Here is a 15,013-nt window from a genome sequence, read left to right as displayed (position 1 = left end):
AGTTTTCCATCAATGACAAAAAATAAAAAGTTTTTTTTTCAATTTAAATCATCCAATGAGGGTAAAGTGAAAAAACTCATTTTTTTTATCATTGCCAAAATGTACTCCATCGAACATGGATTAAAGGGTTAGACAAATGCTCATATTCTTGTCAGAGATAGAATCATGTTCAGACATCAATTTGGTGTAGTCTTCGACTTCATCCTACTGGTTTGGAACAAAGATGGATCTCTTAACTTAAAGATTGAGATGAAGAATGGTACCCAATGGTCAGGTGCACGAAATCGGTGTGGTCAATCCGTCTCAAAGCTCGCGGATAATATGTGACCTTGATAATTCAGGCGAGATGAAGATGATGTTTAGGGGTTTAGGTTTTGGGGGATCTAGTGTTTGATTTAGTTTTAGATTTTTTTTGGAGAGAAAGAAAAGTAGAAGTGGGTAAAAGTAACCCCTCAAACTTGGTTTTTATACCAACTTTGAGAACATTGCCTTCAACCATATCTCTTTCACCAGAAAATCCCTCTTGGTTGGAAGCGAAGCACCAACCAAGCCCTGACCCCATCGGTACAAAGCCATCGATAGCACAGTGAGCACTTCTCGTCTATCAGTGGCAGTCATACCCAACCAAGAACCCTTACCACAGCGAGAGATTTTCCGACCAAGCTCCACCAAAATTGAATGTGTTGTGATCTTGTGTTCGTAAAACCTTGTTTGTTGATATAACAAAAGCCTTTTTTGTCAGATTCATCCAAATGGTTGATTCTAGTTAGTTTTAGATCTATTTGGTTCAAAACGAAAACAATGAGAATAAACAAACACCACCAGAACGTTACGGCTTTCCTACAAGTTTAAGCCAGTCCAGAGAGAACAAACTCTATGACAAACAGAAACCTTTCTTAACCTGAGCTTACAGCAAAACCCCCTGGGCTGTTGAGAGACACAGAACGCTAATGATGCTAAAGAAACTGCCTTGCTTTTTCCAAATCAATCATGTTTGTAAAGAGACAAATTGGATAGGTCAAAAGATGGAAGGTGTTTGTTTCAGATTTCAGGGTCAAAGATCATGAGAAAAAAAAACAATGGATCCATAAGAAACCATTAAACAACAAAACCACTTAGAGTTTTACTTTCTATCTATAGTTTATTATCCATTAGCAACCGGTCCAACAAAAGCTACAAACAACCTTCTTCCCTGACAAGCAGCAGAACTCATCCCCATCTAAGAGTCCTCGAAATTTTCTGATCTTCATCCCAAAATATGGTGATAATTATAACAAAAATACAAGGATGAGATTCTGTATGACTGAAAGTCTTACTAGTTATCATAGGCATTGTTCATTGATGTTGTTGGCGACTCGTCTACTCCGTTATCGTCTTGATTATTCCCCAAATCATCTGTAGATTTATGTTTGGCTAATGACTTTGTTCTTTGCTTCTTTGCTGGATGTGGACGAGGTTGGAATGGAGGAGATTCATAATGAGAGTTGTTTATTCCTCCTTCCTCATTGTTCTGCAACTCTGCGTTGTCGATAGGACCAGCCCATGAGAGAGGGTTCACTGCACCAATACAAATATAATACTGGTTAGTTTCCTTCTGTCTTAAGTTCTTCTATTTTGCAGTTTTGATATAAATTTGTGTAATGTGTGCCTAAATTCATCTGGATGACTAGTTAGTTTGTGTAAAAATATATGTTAAAACTCAGATCTGAAATATGACTCTAACTTCACTCGAGTAAGATTTCAAAATGTTTCTTTTTATCCGAGTCGTGCATCTGACTCATCTGAATGTCTATTCAGAGCTCATTTCGGATCTATTTGAATCGGATACAATAATACGTCTGAATTAAGAGCTCACTTTCCGAGATAACCTGAAATGACTCTTGTGCACCTTAACCAACACAAGTCACTCAAGATACTCAGATTAAGATAAAGGAAAACAAAACACCACCATAGATCAAATTCAGCCAGGCCGGAGTCCTAAGCTAGCCGCCGCATGACTTAGGAGTTACTCGCCCAAGCCTTTCTCTATGATTTACTACTAATATATACACATAGTAATATAAACATAACATTTTATTGCAAGGAAAAGGAACTCAAACAATCAGAATTGAACATGTATATATATAAACGTCACTAACCACTATAACAATTATAAACGAAATGAAACAATGAAGAAACAAAAGCACATGGTAAACTCAAAATCAAATTCAGTAAACTTGTTTAGGGCTCGAGTAGAGCCAGCTCCTGATTACTATTGAGCAACTCAAGAGTCCAAATTGTTACATACTTATAAGTAACCTAGCCCTTCACCATTATTAAAACGATCTGATGGGCCGGAGCTCAACGTCAATGCACTAGGAGTCAACACCCATATCTATTAATAGTTCGCTGTCCCAGTCTCCCAGAGTTCTAATGTTTAGGAGACTAATGATACTCACATTGGGTTCTATTTTTAAACTTAACTGAGACAACAGAGATAACAAATTGTTCTACTAACACAAAATAATAACCCTTGCGCTCGAATCAAGCAGATTTGAAACGGGGCTTTTGTTTTCGTTAGCTTTAGTTTTAGAGTCACTTTGGAAAGTAATATATTATTGATCCAACAAGATCAATGATAAATTATACGGAGTACTCTTTTCAACTTCGAAGCAAGTTCTCGTGACTAGAAATTCAATGTACATACCGTCAGTAGGTTCGAGAGGCCTTGACATGGACATACCAGCTCCATTAAAAGCAGAAGCTACACGAGAAGGACGCTTCCTCACGTAGTTTTCCTGCAACGGTTTCGGGATTTGGAACGAGAACTGGTTAAGAGTCACTCCTGCAGCCATATATTCTGGATGGTCGAGCAAATACCTGCATATATTAGAAATACAACACATCAAAGAAAATGACTGAAAAGCTCTTATATTTCTTGCTACATCAACAAATTGAACTACTTCAGTCTGCCATAAGCTTTATTTTGTCCCGTTATCACTTCCAACAAATATCAATTATCACCCATTACTCAATATCAGTACCATAGCCATTTTTAACTTTCTTATATGCATATTTCGACTTTCCATGTGGAAATGAATGATATTTGCGTAATTGGATTTTTACACCATACCTAAAACCTAGAATTAGCATATTTCCTACCTTCTTTTTAAAGATTTCATTACTTGTTGTCAACGTAGGGCTTCTCTGCCAGGTTTTATTTCCTATGAAATTGTTCTTTCATGATTGCCCACCATTTACTTAATAGATTAAGCTTGTTACTGAAAGAATAAACTACGGAAAAACATTTGTTAGTAGTGAAGTAGGAAAGAAACATACTTTCTGATTTCTACCATCGAGCGAAGTCTCTTTCCAGATGGAGCAGCGTAGTACCTGAAAATATGTTGAAGGAGCAAATAAAGAAACACAGATTCTTATATGGATAATAAAAAAATTTAACACATGAAAATATCCCAAAAATAACTAACGAGAACAAAGAGAAGGGAGATAAAAACATACACATCAGCAAATTTGGTGCTCCCTTCGCCTCTGATCCTAAGCAACCGCTGCCAACCCGGAGGAGGTTGAGCTATATTAGGTTTATCAATTGCCCAGATCCTGCTGCCATCTTGATCGATATCAGTTGGATCTTCACAAGTTATATCAGGTCGCCACTCCCGAGCTCTATCACAAACAAAAGGCTGTTGCAGAATAGATTCACGTATTTCTTCGTATTTCTCTTTTGTCGGGATGAGCCTCCATTTGAAACAGTTAGCACATTGGACAGTAAATGCCCCTACTGAGGGTAAAACTCTTGATGGAGGGTTTGGTGAATAATTTGGGAACCGCTGACGTTGATAATTAGTGGTCTCTGGTACTGGTTGAATTTCACCTGTGCCGTTCATCCCTGGGTCATAGACCACCAACTGATTTGAAGCATTTTCATGAGATTGGCCATCTTCCTTCTCTATGATCTGCACATCATCATCGTCTTCTTCTTCTTCAGCCTGATGATTACCCTGAGGTTCATCAAGAGAGTTTCCCAAGGGAGATGCAGAACCAGATTGAGTGGATTCAGATTCTTTCTTCACAGGAAAGGAAGAATCTTCTGGATGTGCCTCTTCTTCCACAATCACATCAGGGAAAGCATCTGCAGGGCGTTCCTCTCCTTCCTCGATTACCTTAGGTAAAGCATCTTCAGGACGGTCCTCTTCTTCTCCCTTCACCTTAGGAAGCTGAGATTCGGGTTGTTCTTCCTTCACCTCAGGCAATGGATCTCCACGTGGTGAATGCATCTGAACAGATATTTAACCTGCTAGACAAATAGTTTAGCGCCCCCACAATGTAATTTATGGTGTTCAGAAAGGGAAAAAAAATTATGAAAAATAACTTGATGCAGTAAACGTTATACAAGTCTCTGCACAGCTCATAGGTACCAAGAAATGGAGGATTCAATACCAATTTCCCCTAAATGCACCTATACGAGAAGGGAAAAGAACTCAATATAACCACCCAGAGGAAAGCCTAATTCGGGACAAGTTGGGTAAAAAAGATTAACATGTATGGATATTAATATTTCAGATTTACCTTCTGATGAAACAGGGTCTACCCTGTCATCACCAAACTTCAATAGCACAACTGTTCAAGATATTACCTCGAAAAGCCTTGAATGGATTTGATTTGTTTGAAGTCCATTTTAAGCACAAACTCCCATAAAAGAAAATACATCAACTGTCTACGGTGCACGGATATTACCACCGAAATATCAGGATGTCTAGGAAAACTGGACAAGTAAGCATCAACTGAACTAATGGGAACTATAGAAATGAATACTTCTCTTTGCAGGTCATACAAGTTATTTGGCTGCGCAAATGGAAGTACATACTCTCCTAACACAAACCACTGGTATCAAACTACTGATGAATGTAAGACTCCTCATTTTAGAGTAACAAGCCATTACTTCATATGTAGTAATCTTCTTTCTCACAATTTGAGTCGTTGGAGTAAGTGGATGTTAACATGGTCCTTAAGCCAACAGTCTCCAAGGAATGTGGGTTGGATACCATAGGGCTGACGTCACTCGTCCTCGTACAAGCGCACGCTTCTCTCACCCTTCTATTTGTGTACGACCTTTCTATATATGTGCCCTTTATTTTCTCCTTTTCCAGAGATAGCACATAGGGAGGTTAGTGCATTGACCCGGATACACCAGGGGCAAAAGTATTACACGTGTTATTGAAATCCGCCTAGACATGTACACTTCGCCGCAATATCCAGTAACTAGAAGCAGAAAATTTAACACTCAGGTCCAAAGGTATTTCACATTTGCGCAACCAGACCATCAAAAAAATGCCTAGATTTAGAATAAGACATAGGAGGCGGACTTGAAAGTCAAGTTAAGTAACATGTGAATGACGTCTGATTGGAATAAGGGGCAGGAACGGGCAAAGCATCAAAGTTTTGCAAATTTTTTCCTTAGATGAAATACGTGCTTCACATAGTGTAGTTGTCTTTTTCCTAGCTTTTTGCAGCCTCTTTCACCTGCCCTGAAATAAGTTCTCCTTCATGGTACGATCGACCGTTCTTGTAAACTATTCTTTCTAAATACATCTTTCAAACTTTCAAAAAAAGAAAAATTAACACGTGAATGAGACGCTTATTCCAACCTAACAAAGAATAGAAATAATGTCATCTACTTTCTAACGGCTCTATTAGTAAACTCTTAATGGCTTTAGTAGAAACAGAGTCACATAACTTTAAACACAACTACGACTTTATATATTTAATACAACAGCTACCACAGCCGCGGGGGGGGGGGAGGAGATTATCTGGTAATGAAGAGAGTCCGGACAGTTGGGATGTGTTGTGGAAGGAATAGGGTCACCGAGTACAAGGAGACATTGGTAGCATGGGAAGGGGCATTTCAGGCTTCAGAACCAGGATATCATGTAGATATCTTCGACTATTGTACAAAAATAGCAATAAGGATTTCAAACTAGCCTCAACAAATACACAAGGCAATAGCAGTCTTTCATTACTATTTATTTTTAAGGAACACAAGCAACTTTGTCAAAGAACAGTTTGAAACCCTCTCTCCGACGGATGCTTAGAGATGAGAAGCCGCATTTGCAGAAAAGCAAACATTGAACTGTTATTAAATTTAGATTACGACAACCCATTTTAAAACCTAAAATATATGCAAGATAACTTTTTGGAAACTACAATAACATCTTCCACAAATAAAAAAAGCGATGGCCGCCAAAGTCTAAGCTCAAATAACATCATATTTTCCACAAATAAAAACATGCAATAAGAACCCTAAGATCTTAACTTAATAATACTCTCATCCACACATCAAAACATACCACTATGAGAAGCTCTTACATCCACAAAATCGTGATAAAACTATCTTGACTGACCTTTTATCGGCAATCAATCGAGTTTTCGCTTAAAAATGATATTAGACGTCGAACATTTACTCTTCCATCTCAATAGCTGAAAATGAAGAAACAAAAAGAATCATCAAGATCCGATTTTTAACCACAAAACAGATCTAAAATCTAAAGATGTTCAAAAGTTAGAAAACTGAACATCAAATCTGTTCCAAAAAAACACACTTAACTAAAAATAAAAGCAATAACAAACAACATCTTCAAACAAACAAACTTAAATATTAAAAAAAAAAAAAACATTAAGAAATCAACAAAAGCCCCAACAAAACATAAAACATAAGTTCTATACAAATCCTGCCCATATATCCAATAAAAAAAACCCTAGAAATCCTCCGAAAAAACAAAAAAACCCCATTTTGATGAAAAAAATATACATCTTTAGATGAATTTGAACCTAAAAAGATCGCCCGAAATGTCTGCAAAAAATCAGAAAACCGAAGATCAAAATATAATTTGGATTAAACTTTGTAAAAGAGAAAGAAAAACACCTCATAAGATCTAAGGCGATGTAGATGAATTCGTTCTGAACCTAGAGATCCGTACACTGAACAGAAACAGTGAGAGAGAAAAAATTGCAGGTTCCAATTCTTCGTTCTCTCCTCGTTTCAACAAAAGAAACAATGAACAGAAGTGACGTTTTTTATTAACTTTATATCTGAAGGTAAATTACCAAAATACCCTTTTTATTTTCAGGAAATATCCAATGTTATCCCTTTTAAATTGTTTGATTCTTAATAAAAGTTTGTGGAAGTTTAATTATGGCTAATATTTTTCACTTTAAATATAGTATGGTCATAAGTTATGAAAATAATATATGTAATCTGTTTTGGCAAACATGCTATATTTTACATTATTGGTACATAAATATTTGTTATCGGGGGATTTGTTTTGCTAACATGGGAAATTCCATTATGCTTAAGAAAGTAATGAGCGGTTAACTAAGTATTCAACAATGGTAATATATATATAAAGAATTGACAATTTATAGAACAAAAATGAAATCTCTCCCACTTAAGATTAGTTCTATGAATATACAAGCACGTTATAAATAAGAATCTTTGAGTAACTTTGTTGATGGGCATTAGAGGTATCACGTATAGGCCAAAACAATATTGAAAATATGTGAAAGAATAAAACATTTCATAACTATTATTAAAGACAAAACCATACAAAGATTAAAACCAAAATACTTTTATGTATTTTTATGTAACTAATTTTTTTACTTAAATTTTAAATCTATATAATTTTAACTTGAGATGTCAGGATTTATATGAAATTTATATATTTAGGGAGGATATTTCATTAATTTTCTAACAAGATCTACTGTCGATACATTTTTTTCAAAAAAAAAAACTCAGGCAAAAATGACGTTTTTTTCGTTTTTTCTGCAAACCGAATTTGCAAAATGTAAATTACAAACTGTGGTTGCAAAATGTAAACTACAAACAAGATTTGCAAGTTTTGTAGAACGTAATCTCGGGTTGTCGATCTTGCAAACTCGATTTACAAACTCACTTTCTAGATTTGCAAACTGGATTTTCATATTTTACAAATTCAATTTGCAAATTTTGCAAAAAAAACAAAACAAAAAAAAATTCTTCTTCATCATCATTAGATAAATTAAGGTTTCGGATCTAGTTGTACATCATCAAAATTAGGAGTTCGGGTGTCGTCATCAACATCAGATGAAGAACACAAAAAATATTTGGGAAACAAAAAAATTGGTTTAGAAATTTTAGCATAAAGAAATTACATTAACTAGAGGAGGAGATATATGACTGTTTAACCTTCTTTCTATATCTTTGAATCCTCATCATTTTATTTGTCAATGCTCACCAAAAACCCCACAAACACTACCAAATCCTAGCCAAAACACCCCACACAACCCACAAATCAAAGGACTAGCACTAAATTTTTCAATCAAAGCCTGGAAATGAAGTTGAATAATGAGTTAGGATTCCCATAATGAACCTTAATCTAAAGTTAGTTGCGAAATCAGCCCTATTTTGAGAAGAACCCCTAAAACTATAAAAATCACTAGGTTTAGAAGGTCCCCAACCATTGTCTTCTTGTTTTATTTGATTCTGATTATTAGATTGATATAACTTCTCCCAAAAGAATCCTTGTGTTTGATATTGTGATATACCAGGTTTAGTTTTAATAGTTCGACAACGAGTTTGTGAGTACATTCCTTTATGATTATCATCTATATAATAAAATAGGTTGAAAAATGCTGACGGGGACAAACACCCGGATAAATCCGACCGTCCGTCCCACGTCAGCACTCTCATCCACCACTGGATTGAGTCACTCATTACATACGGGGCCTGTAACAAAGCATCTATTCAGCTTATCCGTTCTCACGAACTGACATGTCTTTCCGACATGTCTCTTCTCAATTCCCTCTATAAAAACCACTGGCGTCAGTATATCTTCATAAAAACGCATCGGATCAGAATTTGATAGGCAGAAGGACGTAAGGTGAGTGTTATGTTCAGTCCATAGTTACCAGATTAGGTCATTTGGAGAGCGAACTCCGATCTGGTTCAATCGTACCCTTTTAGAGTGGGTACGCGAATCAAATCGCTAAATCTGGCGTACCCATTTGCAAGAAGAAAAAAAGATGAAAACATGATATTTAGGGTTTACAAAGTGTGAATATTGCTTTAACTTTAGGTTCCGTAGTTATTACTAAATTTAGGGTCTACAAAGTGTGAATATTGCTTTAACTTCAGTCATCCTTCTTTGAATTTGATTTTTGGTTTTCTCATTTCAATTGAATCATTCTTTGAAATTGATTTTCCATTTTCTGATTTCAATTGTTATGTTCAGTCAATCACTTCTTCGAATTTGTTTGTGCTTCTCCATTTGGGGATTGAGTCGACGCCGATAAGGTTAGTTTTTTTCCCTTATCATTAGATTTTTGGTTGTTTGAATCATTTTGCTGAACTTGAATTTCCATGGATTTAATACATGATCCATTGTTTCTGCACACTACATATTTGGTTAAATGTCTGTGTGAATTTTGTAATGTTTATCTTTCCTAGATGCAATGTATGTGTGAAATTTTACATGATGCATTCATACAAATCAATTTGTCATCATCGCCTTAGGGATTTGCAGTGTTACTGATAGTTCTTATACTAATGATTTCTTATAAGTCATCCATTGATTCACGATGGTTTAGGCATCTATGGAGATCAAATTGATATGCATATAGTGATCTTTTGACAATTCAACAGTGAGTGACCTTGATTATATTTATATATAGTTCTTATACTAATGATTTCTTATAAGTCATCCATTGGTTCATGATGGTTTAGGCCTCTATGGAGATGAAAATGATATGCATATAGTGATCTTTTCACAATTCAACAGTGAGTGACCTTGATTTTATTTATATATAGATTTTTTGAGTTCCCATTTTGTGTCTTGTAAATTAGTATTTTGATACTTAACTCATAACACACACACATATAGACCACTTTTAGGTGTTACTCAGATGCATCTCATTGCATTATTTCATAAGAGAATTTTAATTTTCCTCTCTAACTCAAAGTTTTATCAATACAAAGTTAGAGTACATCATACCGGGACTGTATTTTCCATAGAGTATCACAAAAATTTGTACTTGATAAAAATCTTTTAGTGTTTCCAGATCATAAGGTTGAGTATCACAAAAATTTGTACTTGATAAAAATCTATTTGAGACAGAAAAACAACACGTTTAAACAAAACATTTGCAACTTGCAAGTTAATAATACATAATCGTAACTATTAATACGTTAATTCAACCTTAGGCGTCCATCAAAAATGAATTTCAGAATTTTGGGATACAAAACCAGTTAGGTGATGACTTAAAATCAAATAGGAATATTGGAAAATTGAGAACCAGAATTGTAGGAGACACAATGATCAAAATTGAGAAATATGACAGAGTTGTAAGTCAATATCAAAGTTTTTTTTTCAATACAATGATCATGTTACATTGCCTAGAGTCACTCCAAACAGTTTACATATTCTATATATGTACAGATGCGAGCATTGCAAGAGTTATTCAAATTTAGACGGTATTGTTCAGTATCAATAGAATGTCAAAAAAGACATGGTGTGATCTCAAGTTGACCCGTAGTATAAGGCTTCGTGCTCCCTCAAAATATATAGAAAGAATATTATGGGTTGGTTCACAATGGAATATTTGACTATCATACTCATTTGCCTTTCAACCTTTTTTACATGATGCAATGTTTCTGGACAGTCCATGTTTGGTGAAATGTCTGTGTGAATTTATTCATGTTTCTCTTTCCTTTCATGATTTTGTTGGGGCTGGATTGATACTTAGCATTGTCACTTCAAAAAGAAGAAACTTTATACATGGATGAAATGTCATAAAAAGACCAATTTTCTCTCTTTCTTATTTTCTTGATGCAATGTTTTTGCTCACTTCATTTCTGTTCAGGGTTATTTTCGGTTGTGTTTAAGGTTCCAATTTCAGTTTTGGTGTATTGATAGAAATGGATATGTATGTTCATTGATTTTACTTTTCCCATCCTGAAATTTGACTGTTCAGACCCCTGTATAAATAGTGGAACATAATCAGACCTGAAATCAAACGCTTCATGCTCCCTCAAAATCTATAAAAATAAAAATTGTATTGTTCAGACCCCTGTATAAATAGCGCCACATACTCAGACCTGTAGTAGAAGGCTTCATGATCCCTCAAAATCTATAGAAATAATATTATGGATTAGTTCACAGTGGAATTTTTTACCATCATACTCATTTGGCTTGATGTTGAATGTGGGGAACTGCATGTTACGTGTTTTAACGATGTGGCCGATAAGTTTTACACTGATATAGAAGTTGACAGGGTATATTTAATATCTAATGGTATGTTAAAACCCGCTTCGAAGACTTTTAATCACCTTCGAAAGGATTACGAGTAACACCTAGATTAGTACTCGAAGGTTCAAAAGTGTCTAGAGGATGATGCATCTATACCTAGACATAATTTCAAGTTCGTACCCATTAGTGAGATTGAAACTCTGCCACACAATTCATTTGTTGATATAATTGGGGTTGTTACATCCATAAATGCGACTAAACCTGTAACGAAGAAGGATGGTACTCAGACGCAAAAAAGGGCTATATGGTTAAAAGATATGTCTAGCTATAATGTAGAACTTACCCTTTGGGGTAATTGCTGCGAGGAGGAAGGGCATAAGATTCACCACATGGTTGATCCTGGAGTGTTTCCTGTTTTGTCCGTGAAGTCGGGAAGGATTTGTGATTTCAATGGAAAATCTGTAGGAATGCTCCCATCAACTCAGTTGTTTGTGGACCCAGATCTTCCAGAGGCGCACGAATTACAAAATTGGGTTGCCACGACAGGAAACAATGTTACTTCAATCTCAATATCTAAGTATTTCTCAAGGACATTTAATTCACGTCGTACCCATATATCCAAAATTGAAGACGATCAACTTGGAACCTCTGATAAACCCGACTTCATCACTGTGAGTGTCACAATTTCATCTATCAAAACTGACAAATTTGACTATAATGCTTGCCCCTTAATGGATGGAGGCCGCCATTGCAACAAGAAGGTAATTATGAACGATGACTGTTAGTGGCATTGCCCCAAATGTGATCAAACATTTGCTGATTACAACTACATGTATATCCTACAATTAAAACTACAAGATTGTTCCGGTGCTACATATGCAACTGCATTTCAGGAAGCTGGTGAGTTGATTGTGGGTATATTAGCAGAAGCTTTATATAATTTGAAGGAAGATGATGAAGAAAAGTTCAATGAAACTATCAATAGTGTTATTTCAAAACATTACATCATGAATCTCAAAGTGAAAGAAGAAACTTACAATTACAATAAACATTTAAAGGTAGTAGTTGTAAAAGCGGGCAAATTAAATTATGCTACGGAGTCTAAGTTTCTTCTTGATTCGATGGAGGCTATCGTTGCAGACAAAAAATCTACAGAATGAAGTTAATACGTAGTGGTTGTTTGACTTATTATAGAAATTTGCAATTTATTATTATAAACATCGTGTCGTTTGTTCCTTTGGTAGTTTTTTTGGATAATTATTTTGCAATTGTTTTATTAAATTAAGTAAGCCAACATTTTTTATGTTTATATATCTATATATAAGACATCTGCATTATCCATTGATGTTCGACTTTAAAATTTACCTTCGTCTGAATTATCCTTTTGATAATTTAAGACTATGTGATGAGCCTAAAAGGTCTCCCTAAAAGGTCTATACCGCAAGTGCACGGTGGTCAAGTAGTAAAATCTCGGTAAGACCGGGGTCGATCCTCAGAGACTAGTCAAACCCGTTCTAAAACATTAAATTACCACGATTTTGATTTTTGAAATTGGTTTTGGTGATAAAAAAAATAAAATAACGAAAACAAATAAAATAAACGAATCAATGGGGAGAAGGCCTAGGGTTTTGGAATCCACCGTATAGCTCACTTTCAAAGACACAAAATTAACTGACTAACTCTCTCTTTTTGTAACTCGAAATTTTGGATAATGAACTATCCTGATTCTAGGAGATGTTTTCGATAAAATCGGTTTTTAACTCATAAAATTGTAATTGTCTTATTTTGAAAAGTAAATTTCCTAACTAGTATCTATCAATAAATAAGTATGCACCGTCAAAGGATTTAACCTAAACACGATGCATCAAATCTAAAAGCATAAATAGTGAAAAGATAATCGACTTGACAAATTAAAACAATTCAGACATTAAATCACATTCAAAGAATTAACCAAATAACTTATGTTTCTAAAAGGTCGGATATGGTTTCATCATCAACCCTAGATTAAGAGTCTTAGCTAATCATGATCTAAGAGATTAACAATAATAAGTATGAAGTATAAGAGAAAAAGGAAAAAAATCAACTTTTCTTGCTGATTTTCCCTGTTGCAGACAAACGCTCCCATAGAGAAAATAGTTTTCCAGCAGTACCTTCAAACCAAACGCGGTATTCTTCAACAATAAAATCTCTCTCTCTCTCTCTACTGTTTATCTATGTTTTTAATTCAATCATAAAGATCAAAGTACCAATTGAAGAAAAAAAAAATGATTGTATTGGATAAAGATATTTGGAAACAATAACTCTCCCTCTCTAAACAATAATCTCTCTGTTTCTCTTTTGCTCTCTATACAATAATCAATCTCTCGCTCTACTCTGTTTTCTTTCTCTCACTAAAATAAAAACAGAAGAAGGAGATGAAGATGATGATGCCCTCTCTCTCTCTCTCTCGTCTCTCTGATCTTTAATAGTTGAGCTCGAGAGGAAATGACCCCTAAAATAAATTTCTCCCGATTTCGTCTGTTCTGTTTTTCACACTGAACCGTATAAAGACACCTGAGAAAGAAAAACAAGTAATTTATCAGAGTAACTGCTCGAAATTGACTAACTAACCCAAGTTAAGAGATTCAGATGGGACATTTTCATGTCTCATCACTATGCAGTTTTCAATTCGGGAAACATATCTGTTGCAATTAAATCTTTACCTTCACGGTTAATACATTGTGATTTAACAAAGAAAATGGATAGTTGTTGTGCTCACTTAATTTTCTATATCAACATCAGAATGATAGTTTACCTAATATACTTATAAATTAACTGATGTGTTGCGATTTTTAGCGTTACTACATTTTTATCAATGTAACAGTTGGTTTTTTTACTAACAGTATGCCTCTTTCCAAGGTTATGCATTCTAAGTAATATGTATATTTTTCTTGCAATTACATTTTGTTCAACTATCTTTTTTTGAAGCACGTCAATCATCACACTTAATGCGTAACTTCTCCGCAAAGAAATGGCGAACATTGAGAATATTGCGACAGAGAACACAGTAAGGACAAAAATTAAAATTTCTTCGATATTACTTTATCTGTGTAACCCTTTGTTAAAGTGATCACTGCTTATATATGTTTCATTTAAAAGGCACGGACATTAGCTCAGCGCCTCAGACGTGAGAGGGAACGTTCATCGCGTTTGTTGTCAGAGATGCCACAAATAGTTAACGCTCCTTTATCACCTTCTTTAGATTGAGCTTTTATACATTAGTCTCATCCTTATGAAAAATAGTTATTTTCTACATTTTAAGTAATAACCATAATGTCAATATAGAACCGGAGCGCAGCTCAATGCATGCGTCGTCATAATGAAAATGTGACACGTCAACGAAATGAATGAGCGGTAGCACATCTGTCTGAAGTATGTCAATTAAATATATCTTGTAAAATTATACATTTTTTGCCTCATAATTTAGAATGCATCTATGACAAATAATACGTATAAGTATACTGAACCTTAATCAATATTGCATTTTATTTAGTTTACGAAAACAATTACATATTGTCGTCATAAAAGTCGCGACGCAAATACCGTTACGGAAATTTCTTATAATAAACATATTTGTCATCTGTAATGCTAGAACTGCAACAACACAACATCGATCGGTTATTTGTATCATATTTTATATTATTATACCTTCATTGCAATATCCAAAATAGATATTTAAGTCTATCTCAAAACTCATG

At 34.8% G+C, this 15,013-nt stretch overlaps 1 protein-coding gene and 1 pseudogene across 5 annotated transcripts; one reads left to right on the top strand and one right to left on the bottom strand.

Annotated features, from left to right (window-relative positions):
* Nucleotides 1-1,082: 1,082 nt before the first annotated feature.
* LOC147531739 (methyl-CpG-binding domain-containing protein 2-like) lies at nucleotides 1,083-7,060 on the bottom strand. Of its 5 annotated transcripts, XM_086646025.1 has the most exons (7): nucleotides 6,920-7,053; nucleotides 6,806-6,847; nucleotides 6,399-6,474; nucleotides 3,499-4,291; nucleotides 3,319-3,372; nucleotides 2,687-2,859; nucleotides 1,083-1,557 (listed from the first exon to the last, which is right to left on the bottom strand). In XM_086646025.1, exons 4-7 carry the CDS (start codon nucleotides 4,272-4,274, stop codon nucleotides 1,316-1,318), a joined length of 1,245 nt encoding a protein of 414 aa, XP_086502151.1. In that variant the 5' UTR covers nucleotides 4,275-4,291; nucleotides 6,399-6,474; nucleotides 6,806-6,847; nucleotides 6,920-7,053; the 3' UTR covers nucleotides 1,083-1,315. The 5 variants fall into 5 exon arrangements, with proteins under 5 accessions (XP_086502151.1, XP_086502149.1, XP_086502150.1 ...); XM_086646023.1 differs by lacking the exon at nucleotides 6,806-6,847 and having other exon boundaries at nucleotides 3,499-4,456; nucleotides 4,567-6,474; nucleotides 6,920-7,060; XM_086646024.1 differs by lacking the exon at nucleotides 6,806-6,847 and having other exon boundaries at nucleotides 3,499-5,362; nucleotides 5,552-6,474; nucleotides 6,920-7,060.
* A 4,533-nt stretch (nucleotides 7,061-11,593) lies between these two features.
* On the top strand, nucleotides 11,594-12,436 carry LOC147531738 (replication protein A 70 kDa DNA-binding subunit C pseudogene; annotated as a pseudogene).
* The last annotated feature ends 2,577 nt before the right edge of the window (nucleotides 12,437-15,013 follow it).

Source organism: Eschscholzia californica, unplaced genomic scaffold (genome assembly GCF_041429995.1).
Source record: "Eschscholzia californica isolate CP2 unplaced genomic scaffold, dmEscCali1.0.p SCAF_6, whole genome shotgun sequence".
Taxonomy (NCBI): domain Eukaryota; kingdom Viridiplantae; phylum Streptophyta; class Magnoliopsida; order Ranunculales; family Papaveraceae; genus Eschscholzia; species Eschscholzia californica.
Note: the sequence above shows the minus strand (reverse complement) of the source record. Positions and strands in the feature narration are given on the sequence as shown.

Bases quoted from the DNA above. Each gene is read 5' to 3' on its own strand.
- LOC147531739 (XM_086646023.1), bottom strand. From the start codon at position 4,274: ATGCATTCACCACGTGGAGATCCATTGCCTGAGGTGAAGGAAGAACAA. The intron at 2,860-3,318 runs GTATGTTTCTTT...TAATATATGCAG, and splicing joins TCGATGGTAGAAATCAGAAA to GTATTTGCTCGACCATCCAG. The intron at 1,558-2,686 runs GTATGTACATTG...GTATTGGTGCAG, and splicing joins GCCTCTCGAACCTACTGACG to TGAACCCTCTCTCATGGGCT.